This window comes from Rhineura floridana, chromosome 1, assembly GCF_030035675.1.
Source record: "Rhineura floridana isolate rRhiFlo1 chromosome 1, rRhiFlo1.hap2, whole genome shotgun sequence".
Classification (NCBI taxonomy): domain Eukaryota; kingdom Metazoa; phylum Chordata; class Lepidosauria; order Squamata; family Rhineuridae; genus Rhineura; species Rhineura floridana.
The window spans coordinates 174,819,349-174,833,192 of NC_084480.1; the positions used below are offsets into that span (position 1 = coordinate 174,819,349).

General features: G+C 41.7%; 1 protein-coding gene across 1 annotated transcript; it reads left to right on the forward strand.

The window, feature by feature from the left end:
* Window positions 1–3,589: 3,589 nt before the first annotated feature.
* LOC133377106 (uncharacterized) lies at window positions 3,590–13,581 on the forward strand. The gene is made up of 3 exons (XM_061610429.1): window positions 3,590–3,719; window positions 6,031–6,601; window positions 10,483–13,581. The coding sequence occupies exons 1-3, from the start codon at window positions 3,590–3,592 to the stop codon at window positions 10,622–10,624; spliced, it is 843 nt and encodes a 280-aa protein (XP_061466413.1). The 3' UTR covers window positions 10,625–13,581.
* The last annotated feature ends 263 nt before the right edge of the window (window positions 13,582–13,844 follow it).

Here is a 13,844-nt window from a genome sequence, read left to right on the forward strand (position 1 = left end):
CTCAGTTGCCCCTGGAGGCTTCTTCCAGACAAGCTCTGAGGGTGATGGGCAGCTGTGCTCTGTTGTGTTCCTAGAACATGGTTCTGTCTGAGAGATACTGCCTGTGAACACAAACATGAATGCACCCTTCCCGGCGGTTGCTAGACTCCTAGAATCTCCCTAATCCTTTTGAAAGGCCATCTGAGTTGGTGGATATCACCACATCTCCTGACAATCCATTCCATAAGTTAATTATGCATCCTAGGAAAAAGTACTTTCTGTTGCCAGTCCCAAATCTACTGCCAGTCGACTTTCTACTGTTACTGATGGGAAGAAGGAAGATACTCTGTATCCAAGCTCTCAGTGTTGTTCATGATTTTATAAACTTGTATTATGAGCCTTTTTTTCTAAATGAATCCCCCATACTTTAGCCTTTCCTCACAGGGCTAGTCCAATAACCCTTGTTTGCTTGCACTAAGGCGAGTATAGCCTCTGTGTAGGATAGGATGGCAATTAAAAAGCATTAAAGACTGCAGCCCCTACTCATGTGTATACTCAACAGTGAGTTCCACTGATTTCCACTGGATTTATTAAGACCTTGTAAGTGTGTTCCTTTTACTGAAGTAACTGTTCCTGTGGGGACAAAGGCATGATTTGATTGCTTTTGTTCCTGTGAACATGGCCTGAGATTTAGTGATCAATTCAATTTTCCCTTTCGCAGTAGGATTTATTATATGCCAATATCTGTACATAGTATCCCTGTGTAAACATTGAAAAATAGTGCCTGCCTACAACGGAACAGAGGGCAACAATGGAATTTATTTGAATTAGAAGCATGTATAATAACTATGATACTATCTTTCTCCTTTCGGCTTGGTGCTTCTTTAATACTAGGCCCTTGGATTGCTATTCTGCAGATCCCAGAAGCATGTTTTGGTGGCGATTGCAAATTGACTATAAACTGCAAGTATACCCTTTGCGCCTGGAAAGAGTGTGTCCAGTCCCATAGTGAGGACTTCAGAAACCTGGAAGCTGCAAAACGCACATTTTACGCATCAGCTGGATTCTGGAGGAAAAAGAGAGAGCAAGAGCTGTATAGTCTGCCAGTACATCACAGAGCACTCTTCCGCATTATGCCACCGAAACCGTGGAGCACAGGGGTGCCGCCATCCTTTCCCCACTCTGTTGATACCTTGTTTTGTAGCAAACGCACAACGTTCGTCCCATCACTTGGGATTGCTTGGGACAGCGCTGGATCAGACTGACTTGGCTCCACCGGGGTTTCCAAGCAGTGAAGGTTTCTTTCTGACGGGGGAAGGCTTATTTTTGCCCAGTTTAGCAAGCCACGGCTTGATCATGGGGTGGGATGAAAGGGTCGATTTGGGGACATGCCCTCGGCTACGGAAGGGTTTTTTTATTATTATTAAAAAAGAATGGTGTGGTCTCCCCCTTGGCTTCTCCTGACGAGCAGGACTTTGGGTGTGTGCGAGAGGTGGAGCTTTGCAGCAACCCGCCCTGGGAGGAAGATTACTACTTGGGAATCACCACCAGGCTCTGAAGAGGCGACGCAGCGCACGCGGGAGCTGCCTTGAGGACCTATGCCGAAGCAACTCGGGGAGGAGCGGCTCCACTCCATGCCCGCCTCCCCAACGAGCTCCCCGCTCCCCGCTTTCCTTTGCCACGAGTCAAAGCGTCCCCCAACATTCAGCACGGTCTCCTTCTCCTATAATGCCATACAATCCCGAAACCAAGCAAAAAGGAAGAGCGAGGCATTGTCTTTGCCCAGCTTCCTCAGACTTGGGCAACCTTAGGTCGGAGAAACGCAGAGAAGTGTGGAGGGAAGCATCAGTTGGTTCAACCCCGTTATATTCGACTGAAGTGGGCTGGACTCGAATTTATTTATTTACAGGTCTTTGCCGCGCTTAACCCCAACCTTGCCTTGATCAGCAAGCGAGTCCACTGCTTTCTCATTTTAAGAACGCCCGCAAAGCTTTTCATCCGGTTAAAAAACACGGCTTATTACATGGTCAGTTTGAGATCTGACACCGTTCTCACGCCAACGCCGCCACCTATTTTACAAGCATGGACTATAAATATCACCTTTTTGATCTCAGAAGACATGCGTGTGTGTTGGGGGAAGGAAATGACTGGAAGGAAATGTAGTTCAGATTTTGAATCAGGAAGTCCCCTCAAATGCAAGAGCAAATTGTTAACCAAAAACTATGGCCAAAACACCTGCAATGCAGTGTGAATTTAAACAAACTTGGATGAACTAATCTGAGATAATTAGGGTTTGTACTTCACATCAAATATGTACCAAACATTGGACAGATATTTCAAAAGGTATTTCAATATATGTATATACACACGCATCTTTGTGAAATATTTTAATTCTGGTTAATTAATTCATAGTTTACATTTTATTTTAATTTCTAAATAACTTTTTCTAACGGTTCAGTTTTATTTCAATAGCTTTGATTAAAGCTACTTTATTTCTCATAAAATAAGCCCAAGGCTCTCAAACTGGTAACTAAAAATAAGTTGAACATAGAAATTTATTTATTAGATTTATTAGTCGCCCATCTGGCTGGTTGTTTACCTTTGGGAAACACATAACATAAAACATTTCCAGTTAAAAGTGTATCTGAGTGTTTTTAAAATAAAAATAACAATAACTAAAAAAGTGAATTGTAAACTTTTTTGAAATTGCATTGAAATGTGTTATATTAAACTCTTTAAAAAATCCTTGCAATATTTGTGTATTAAGCATTTGGTTCTATACATTTATTTTGTTTGCTGAACCAGCTTAAAATAGATTTTCAACACAATTAATGTTATATAAAGATATACAAATCTGGAGTTGTTTACTTCTGTTTTCAAGGATTTCAGTACAAAATGGAGAACTATTTTTTAAAAAGCTCACCCTATTGAAGCTTTATCTAAATTCCCATATCAAGCAAATATTTAATTATATTATTAAAGCTAAGACACACCTAATAAATATTCTACTAAAATAACTCGTAAAAACTAGCAAGTCTCTCAACTCCTACTCTTTCTGTGGAAACAGGTGATGTGAAGATTTCACACTCACTTAAACTGCTTCTAATTTGGTTAATTTTTTTATTTGGCTAAACTATAATAACTGAATTAAATGGGACTTATTTCTGAATAGACATGTATAGGATGGCACTAATCTAATTACAAAATTGCTGCACAATGCTGCACAATTAGAACTTTAAAATGTATAATTAAATTAATAAAGCACATACAAGCAGGGACTGGGATGTATTTATTTATAAAATAAGATATAACAATTTTTAAAAACTCATTTTTGTAACCTCATTTAAAATGCATAACAATTATGGCATGCAAGTTGACATTTAGGGAAATTTCAAGTATAATAAACAAAAATAAAATAATTTAAAACTTCCAGTAAAAACAAGATATTCCCATGACTGCACATGGCTTATAACCAAGTCAGTGGAGATTTGCTCACTTTTAAGTAAAAATGGGAAATGACCAGCTTAAAACACTGTATGGAGTAAAACTGCAATATTAAGCAACGTTTACAGAAACCTTTAAAGAGCTCACAGTTAATTTTGAAGCTTCAATGAAAACTAGATTTCTTAAAGGAATTTTCCCCAGATCAACCAACTGGTGTACATCTGAAGGAGAACTTAAAGTGGCTCTTCAGAAATACAAGGAGAATAAATGGGCTCAAAACACACTAATATCCAAAGGTACAGAAAGGGCTAAATTTAAAACAGAAGATAACACAGCCAATGAAAACTTTGTCATCACTGATAGTCAAAAGTTACAGTTGTTAAAAAAGTAGCAACAAATATTGTGTAGCATGTGCATTTGAAGCTTTGTTGAAACAAAATATATATAAAAAGGAAATAATAAGTTACAAATTATTTTAAAGTTATTCGCTCTTAAGGTTAATTAATGATTATAATTAAGTTTTAGTCTGAACGTCAACTGAACATCAATGTAATACACTGTGAAAATAAGCAATTTTAAAGAAAAATATGTTTTAATCTCTGTAAAATTACTTAAAATTGATCCTTTACAACCTACATGTCAAAGAGTTATTCAGTAAGAGCCTGAATCCCTTAAGAAGCCTAGAATTTCTGAAGTATGTGAAAGAATTCCCCTGTTGAGACTACATAACTTCAAATTCCTCAGTTTTACTGAAGTTCAGAATTACTAGATTCTCTTAGATGACTGATAGCTGACAGCTGTGTATTTTTTAAAAGACAAATTCCTGTTCAACCAAAGACAAATTTTAAAAATGCAATGACCTACAAATAAACCACAGGAATGAAAAAAAGTTCTAATAATTATGATAACACACCTGCAGGTGATCATACTATTTACTAGTTATGGACCACCATTCCTGCAACAAAATAAGAGGCAATATAAGTATTTTATTGTATACTAAGCAGAGGGAAATAAGTTTGCTTTTCTGCAAGTATATTTTAACTTGATCCATGTAGTGTGATCTTAAGCAAGTTTGCTCAGAAGAAAATAGTGCATTAAATGGGACTGACATGAATATGCATGGTTAGAATCACAGTGCTAGAGGAAGTATATTTTTACCCATAAATGTTGCTTTTACCACACTTAATTTGATAAAGTTCATTCACTATTAGAATAATTTAGACATATTAATAAATGCACTGTTGAAAACTATTACAAATTTGCTGGAAAAGACAGAAAATTGACCGTGCATCCTGTGTACTTTATTATAGTTACTTTCTCTTGATAGCTTATCTTTTAGTTAAGTAGCAGTAAAGTCTGAATGTTTTCAGCCTCAACCTACAGTATCATTAAACAATTATCAGCTAGCACCAGGTTTCATAAAATAAATGAAAATGTTAAATAGCAGGGGAAATAACTAAATCATAATGACATGTTCGTGAAGTAAATAATGTTAATTTCCATATTTGAGAAAGTCGACTCTTTCCCAACATCTGAGGCGGTAGTGTTTTCTTTGCAGATCACTTGAAAATTGCTGGAGTTCTTGGGGACTACTTAATGCTTTTTGTTCTACAAAGGACATCTTATATTTTAATACATACAGTCTTGCTTTTCTAATGCAAGTCCTGGTCAAAATGGCCTAGATCATAGCTGTCAGAAAAAAATTAATCAACTGTAGACTGTTCTGTAATGTTTCTGTGGACTACCTAAATGGATCTCCACAAACATCAGTGGTCCTCAGACCCCAGTGAAAATCTCTGAAGGGATTCAGGCTCTTGCCTTTTCTTTTTACATGTAGGCCCTAAATAATCAAATATATTTAATTCCAAAAAGATGCTAGAAGGCCCATGTTTGCCACAGCTGTAACATAATTAATATTATACAAAGAACTAAAATCGAGAAGCCATTGGAAATTATATTAACTGTGGAACACATATGAATGAAAATTTTATTAAGAAGTGAAATACACCCAGTTTTTCTAAACACTGAAACTGCTACTTACCAACTGCTTAGTCTGTCATTTCAGACATTGTAGCAGCCATTTAATTATTAAAGTCCTACTCAGAGTGATCCACTGAAATTAATGAACCTAAGTAAGTTATGTCTATTAACTTCAATGGGTCTCCTCTGAGTAGACCTAGCATGGAATACACTGTTTCATTTTTTAAAAATTAAATGTCCAGCTGCTATCATCTTCCTAACCAACAAGTGAAAAATGTGGATGGGTATCAATTGGTTGCAAATGCTTTAAATATTTCTGTCAATACGGTGCACATTGATGAGGCTAATAATAATCACAACGACAGAAATGCTGAGGTTTTGCATTAAAAAACAACCACCACCTGACGTTCACTGCCAACATTCCATCTTGTCAAAGTGGGTTCTCGCCCGCAAAAGCGCTGCCATTCCTACAGACCGATCCAATACATGTTTACTTGGAAGTACAGTCCACTGAGTTGAGTGGGGCTTACTCCCAAGTAAATGTGCAGAGGATTATTGGCAGTTTTCCTTTCTAGGATGTCAGAAGATGACCGAGTCTGAAGTCTACCACCCTCCCTCTAGATTAAGTTAGGCTTCAAGACGGAGCATCACCGAACGCGGTCCCTGCAGCAGGCGGACCGGGGACGCAACCAAGTTGGTGGTGCGGAGCTCCCTTGGTCGGTCTCCCGCAGCCGTACTTTGTCCTGACTCGCCTGGCACCTGCCCACGGGCACACTGCAGCGCTTGGCTCAGCCCGGCAGGCTTGCCGGCTAATCGTCCGGCAGTGCTGTTGTGGCGGCGGCGGTAGGAGGAAGAGGAGAGCGAGTCCGGGAGGGCTTCTGCCGCCCAAGCAGAGCAGCGGCAGAAGTAAGGGAGCGCCGACTGAAGAGCAGGCCTCGGCAGCCTCGGTTGCTCGGCTTGGTCCTTCTCCTCCCTCCCGCAGCCGCAGAGCGAGTCGTGGCAGGCAGGGAGGCGGGCGGCGTCACATTGCACGTAACGCGGCGCTCCGTACTAGACACCGCCGCCGCCTCCGTCGTCAGGACGCCTTCTCCTTTTCCCTCCGCCCCTTTCGAAAGCTCGGGCAATGGTTGGCGAACCGAGGAGGCCCGCTTCGACTGAGCGGGCCCGGGCCTGTGCGCGGACTCTACGTCGTCTTCGGGTAAGGGGGATCGGCCCAGCGCCTCGGCGTGTGTGGAAAGCAAGACTGCTCCGCCCCTGCCTGCCCGCTTTTCCGACTCAGTCTGCACCGCCCAAGGCAGAATGGATGCCCGCCCAGGGAGTCCGGGGCCTGTGGGAAGAAGGAGAAAGAGGATGGCGTCTCCGTCCAACACTGAGTTTTGCTTTGGACGTGTTTGTTTTTTTGTGACGCGCGATTCTGACCAGGCGCTTCTGGGTTTACACGACGCCCCCGCTCTCGCGCCGCATTTATGATTGGGGGGGGGAAGTGCTGTGTAGAATGTAGAATGTGTTTATGAGTGTATCTCGGGCACCTTGAGGGCTGTAAGAAACAACATTACCCGTCACTCCCCCCTGCCTGCATCTTTCTTTCTTTCTAAAGCGCCTTTAGAAACAATCCTGAGAGAGAGTTTTTGCTGGTCACTGGACCAGCAAGGGGGCCGGGTGCGGCACTAATGTAGCGTTTTAATGTGCTGAATATTAGCAAGGCTTTCCCACTCGTATTAATCAGTTCTTTTCGTGAACCTATTTCCCACCCAGCCCCGTTTATTTTTGTTATTTAGCTATTCGTTGTTGCTAATGGCACAAAGCTATTCTTCATCCTTCCTTCACCAAGGAATGAATATGCAGGGCCTAAAGTTAGCTCCCCTTCCCTTAGAGGGAGACAGTCCATCAAGAGATGGGTTCAAGTAGACATTTTACTTCAGACTTGTGGAAGAAGCAAAGAGGCTTGTTGTAAACCAATGTCAATAACTATTAAAAGATTAAACAAGTAAGACTTTTTAAGCCAGTAATCTTAACACACGCTAATATTTGCTAACAGTAACTTCTAAATCAAGAGTGCGAAATCTTTTTTTTTCTCCATAGGCAACATTTTTTTTTTAATACAAACAACTGTGGGGCACGTTTTTAACGGGGAATTTTACTATAGCTATCCCTGGAGAGGGAAGTAAGTGAAGACACACGCCTGTCACATCTGGCAGAGCAAGCATACAATCAAAGAGAAACCTCCCCATTTATAAAACTCTCTCTTCCTTGCTTGCTCCTACTCGTTCCTCCATCCTCACAGATTCTTCCAACTTAGCTCTCCCAACAGACTCTCTTAACTGCCAAAAGTATGTTCCTCCTCCCAACTGTCCTAGAATACTGCTGTCACTCACTTAATGCTGCCCACCAACATTCCAGTAAGGCACTACATGAATCTTTGTCCTTGCTTTCAGTTTCCCTAAGCATATCCAGATACAGGCTTTCTCTGTGCTTACATTCTGATAGAAAGGATCAATTAATATGTCTATGCGGTGATGCTGCCTTGGGCATTTTGGATTGAGGATTGATCTGCATGTGTGACAAGGCTACAAGCTGAAAATAATCAAACTGTAGGTTGACCAAGAATATGTGAATTCAGAAACCTGAAAGCTCAAGAAAGATCCAGATAATGTGGTCTTTGTTATGTAACTACCACAAATGTAATTGCTTGAATTGGCCAGCAGATCCTCTCTTATGGGCCTTGCTCCATCCTTCAAGCTAGGTAGCATTCATAATATATTCTTATTTTGGATTAGTTAACATGGAATAAATATTGTTGATTTTGGTTTTACCACCACTTACACAGTATTATACGCTTTAGGGCACATTCTCATGATTGCTTGAGAATGTAAGAACTGCCTTGCTGGGTAAAACCAAAAATCCACCTAGAAAGGTTCAGAAGACAAGGGCAAGTGCTCATCATCTCCCTTGGACATTCCCTGTTCCATTCTGTTCCTTGGCTTGTTCAGTATGTCACTGAAACTGCTGAGTAGTATTTTAGGGAAATAGGGTTTGAACTCATCCGTATCCTGATAACATCCAACTTGTGTTTTTCAATTTCAGTCAAACCAGAAATTCCAGTCTTGATGGTCACATCGTGGAGAACATCAGTAGGAAATGTATCCCTGCTGTTCTATTCTCTAACTCTGCTTTATCAAATAGTGCAATTCTGTGCATACATACAATGCACTCAGCAATTTCAAACAGCCACTGTGTATCCAGAAGCTTGCATGAATTGACCCTTAGTCTGCAGCAGAAGAAAGACAATGCTTTGGGGTTACAAAGGTTTACCAGTTTATTATAGCAAGACCTTTTCATCGGCAAGAGCCTGCATCATCAGATATATGAAGTGGTAGGGAGAACAGAATTGTTATATGCACAAATGGATACACTGGGGTTAACAAGATGAAAGTTAGAAAGAACAAACATGTAGAGAACATGTCCTGATAGCTAGATACAGCTAAATATTTGCTGGAATATTAAGCTATGAATACTAAACGATTGCTGTAGTAACAAATGCGAAATGGCCATTTCTGTAATGAGAGAACTCTATATTCCTTACTTTGATAGTGCTTCTCCAGATTTGAAACAATCCAGATTATTCTAGGAAACGGGGATGAGTCACAAGATACATTGTACCTGTATAACCAGAGACACTGATTTAAGAAAAACAGTACCAATGTATCTGTAGCTCTTGTATAGCAACCCTTGCTCTGATTTGTATTGTATATCTCATAGTACAATTGCTGAGGGGATGTGATTTTGATTTCCAGCTGATTTGTGGCATGACACAGATTGCCAACTGTTTTTTACTGAAAGAGACAGCAACTTGCATCTGTGTGGGCTGTCTACCATTTACCTAGAAAGAGATATGTTGATATATAGAAATAATGGATTAAATGTTCACTTCTAAATTCCAGTTGACTGCTCTACAGTCTTTGTCAAATCAGCCATTATCATCTCTTCTAAATAATTGTGATGGATTAGTCTGAATAGGCATACTTTTGAGTTCCTATAACGTATAGTAACTCTGGAGAATTGCTTTCTGAAATGTTAAAATATTATTTTTATACATAACCATCAACCAAAAGTATCACGTATCTATATGTGATCATTCCATTTGATGCACTTGGCCACATGCATGACATAGTCAACCTGGTTAGGCCGCTTTCCCTTTGGAAAGCATTCCAAACAAATTCAAATAGGTTGATGGCCATCCTCATGTTTGTTGTGTACCTTAATATTTGAGATGGTGTGACGTGGCATGGAATGGAAAGCAGCTGACTACTATGATAATATCCACTATGTGCTAAGAAATAAAGCAAAATATCCCTCTCTCTTGTGGGTGTGTGGGTAGTTTTGGCTACATAAGCACGGCCATGAGAAGATTTGAATCAATATTATAAGGAATGAGTGGCGGCCTACAACAAAATGCTGCAGTATATCCCTGGTGTTTGTATGTTTCCTGAACATGTGCCTAGGGTTTGAAAAAAATAAACAGCATCAAAGACAGGAATCCTTGCACCGACTTGGGGCATTCTCCATGTGCAATTTTTAAAAAAGTTTCTGAACATTTAAAAGTACAACCAGTCTGCGCTTTTGCATGTCCATGGAGCATGAGGTTTCTGCATGCAGTTGGGTGATTAATTTGGCCTGGAAGGAGGTCTGAGGGTGTAATTGCTCTCTCTCAGCACAGCCCTCCAACCTGCATAGGGGGTATTACAGTGAATACACTGGTGGGCTCTTATATACAACCTTTCAGTCCAAGCCGCAATGTAAGGATAAAGGCTGTATTTTTTTTAATGGGAGGTTTTACCTTCTGAGCTTTAGCCCAACTCTCAACCTGCAACTACACGGCTGTTGTAAACCACTCAGTCTGACCTGCGGTCATCAATATGCACTAAAATGCAGGGCTGTCGTAAGTCACTCTCCCCCAGCTGCAGCCCCTTCCAACCTGCAACGGGGAGAATAAACTGTATTTGCTTTGGAATTTTATTGGCAATGTTATTTTTTAAGTATTTTACAATGAACATCTCCTCACTGTTAGTTCCTTTCTAGATTGTTGCCTGCATCCGTAATCTGGCAATGGTGGAGAGTGAAAAGCCTGAGGAAGGTTTTTGGTTCCTTGGGGACCTCAGGCTCAAGGGTCACAGTCTCTGGAGAGGCCCAGCGTCTGTGTCTTTGTCTAGGTCTTCTGTAGTCTTCATTGCTGGTCCTTCTGATGTGACTGGCTATGCCTTGCCTGGCTGGTGCTGACCCGTGACAATGCCTTTTCAGTGATGGCTCCCCATTTGTGGAATGCCCTCCACAGTGAGGTGTATCTGTCTTCATCACTACTGACTTTCAGGAGGAATCTGGAAACATTTGTGTTTGCCCAGGCATTGGAGGGCTGAAGGGGACTGTTCTGGCAACCTGAAGATCACTGATCCCAGAATGTTTTTAACTGTGTTTCAGAACATTTTAAACTGTGTTTTAGAATGTTTTTAATTGTAATTGTGTTTTTGGAATGTTTTAAACGTTTTGTATGCTTTTTCTTGTTAAATTGTTTTGTTCATGTTTGCCACCCTGGGCCCCTTCTTGAGGAAGCGTGGGATATAAATTCAATAAAAACAAACCAACATGTTAGGATCTAAACTGCTGCCCAGAGTAAGGTCATGTCACTACCAGACTTGTCAGACATCTCAACTTTGTTGGCCGAGCACTGTGGGGAGTGGCAATAAGTGGTATGCGTTGCTTACCTAAAGGATGTAGCTCTTTGGCAGCAAGTCAAGGAATTAAGACACCAGTACATGAGACTTGCTTTGCTGGATCAAGCCAAGGTCCATCTAATGCAGCATTCTGCCATCAAAGCCTCGTGGGAAACACATGATTCCCCCCCCCAGGATGTGATACTACATAGAATGAAGGACTTCCAGCAGTTTAATAACAGTTCAGGTATCCCCTTAAGTGGTTACAATTTGAGCTATGCAAAATAACGCCTTTATTCGACATTCAGGAGTCTATCCTGCACATAGGATTCAGATGGTATGCTACTACCAGCTTTGGAAAAAGGAGAGAACTAGGAGACCTGCTCTTGCTGGCTGCTGTCTTTGGCATCTTTTCTTTGCTTTTGCAGGCATTGGATCTGAAACTATGGGAAAAGGAAAACCTGACCTAAATATAGACAAGGATGACATGCCATGGAGCCATCTAGTTCACACATTGTCTCAATTTCCTGACATGGAAGAACAATCCTTGTTAGCCCCCAATACACATTGATGGCAGCCAAACATATCATTTGCAAGAGGTTCTTGGCACACAATTTGAGTGATCCTGAAACAGGGCAGTGTGCTCACTGAATAGATAATGAATAATGTCTGTCTAGTTGTGGTGAGGCCAATTCCACAGTAGGGTCGGTTGCAAACAGAACCAGCAAGAGACTTCACATTGCTGGTGAGAGTAGTCAATAAATAGGCAGGAGCTGTGTTCAGCTGTAGGTCAGGAAGCAAGGACTGGTTACAGTGGAGAACATGGGTGTCAGGGAGAGGCAGTTCAGCACCCTGGACAGATCGCCGGTAGCAGCTGTTTGCCATTAGCCCTCCTGACTCATCTGACCTCTCTCTGTGTGTGCTGCAGTGTCTTGTTCACAGCTGTTGGCTGAGGGCCATAACAATGTTGCTTAATGGGGCGGGGGCCAAGGGCCATGAGCACAGGAGAAGGCACACTGCTTCTGAGCTCATGGATTCCTGGATTGGGGCCAAAACCACTCATGTATTATGAGCATCCTACTTGTATGTTCATTAGGTGTGGTGTATGACAGTCAAACAAAGCTCAGAGCTGATTGTTAAAAAGCATTTCTTCAGCAGTGTTTGGAATGCTTGTTAGAAATGAAACCAGCTCTATTGAGGGAGTAGAATTTGTACTGTATGATGTTCTGTGGACATTAGTGGTAATACGTGGAATATTGGTGGGAGCAAGCAGACGATAAGCAAACTAGAAGCTTCACACTTTTGTGCTGCTAATCACTGAACAACACTGAAGATAAATAATAGTTTGTCCAACATTTTAGAATGCAGGTAGCCTTTTTATCCTTTTAAAATGGCAAAAGAACAAAAACATCATTTGATTCTCCAGTAGTAAACTTGGGTGGTTGAGTGTCACCTGCAATAGCTTGCATGTGAAATGGGGTGGGCTTACCCCCAACTAAGGCAGTGGTTTTTACATAATCGGGGGATTAATCAGATATCCAGAAGTAGATACATGTATAAATGAAAAATATTTTTTGAAAATCTTCAAAGCCCTACGATAATATGTTGATAGTAGTTGAGCCTGCAGATACAAACTTTTTTTATGTTTAGCATAACTAACCCAAATGCCTGGAGATGGAATTTTCGGGGTCACAATGAGTGCCAAAGCCAGAAACTCGTATCTTTGCTTCTATCTTTTGTTTGTGTGGACATTGCTGACCAATCACATTATGCTAAAATGCTGGATTTCTCCATGGTTCTATAGCCTAACACATGTCTTAGTAACAGTACTTAGTGCTTAGACTACTGTAGGGATAGGGAACCTGAGGCCCATGGGTTGAACAGCTCTCCAGGCCCCTCTGTCTGGCCCTCAGAACTCTCCCCAGGTGACACCCCTCACTGGCCCTGCTTTGCTCCCTCCTTGAGCACATAGCCCCTGATTCTAGGTGCACAGTAGGCATTTGTGAAGGAGTGAGAAAGTAGAGTGAGTGGTGCCTTCTGAGTGCACAGTGAATGCTCATGGCTCGGCCTCCCCCCTCCCCAATGCAGGGGAGGGAGACTGCAATGACTGGGAGTATATGTGCCCCTCCACACTGGGGGCTGCAGTGGAACCCTGTGCATGGGGGCAGCTTGCATCTCGCTGTGGTTCTGCAAGGCAAAGGAGCTCGTAAGTGTTTGGCCAGCAGTTGCAATGTGTTGCGAAGTACATGGTGTTTGCCAATAGAAGGCTTACCTGCACGTGGGATTGCTAACAGAAGTCTCACGCCGTTCCCTGCTGTTTGGCAGGGAGTGGAGAAGTGTGTTACGTCAATGCAGTTCAGAGAAGACAGTATTCACATATGGCGTAGGGTGTGTGTGTGAGAGAGAAACGGAGAGGTGAATCTTAGCAGTTATGCTTGCAGTATGTGTTCTCCCTTCCCTTGCTTATCTCTGTGTGATGCTTTATCCTGGCAACCCACCCCCAGTTATTGGAGTGGGGCTGAGTGTTGGCTGTTTGCCTGGAGGTACACATTAAGGTTCTAGGAGAAGAGTGTCAGCAATGTGCCAAGGTTTCCATGTGTGCTGTGAGGCCAAGCTGAGTGCTCCTTTGGTGTGCAAAGTGCCCTTCCTCCCTGTTTCCCATAACAAAAGTTCCCAGTTTGTGAACTCTTAAGTGTGCACAGCATGAGGCCGAAGAAATAATATGTCCAAATC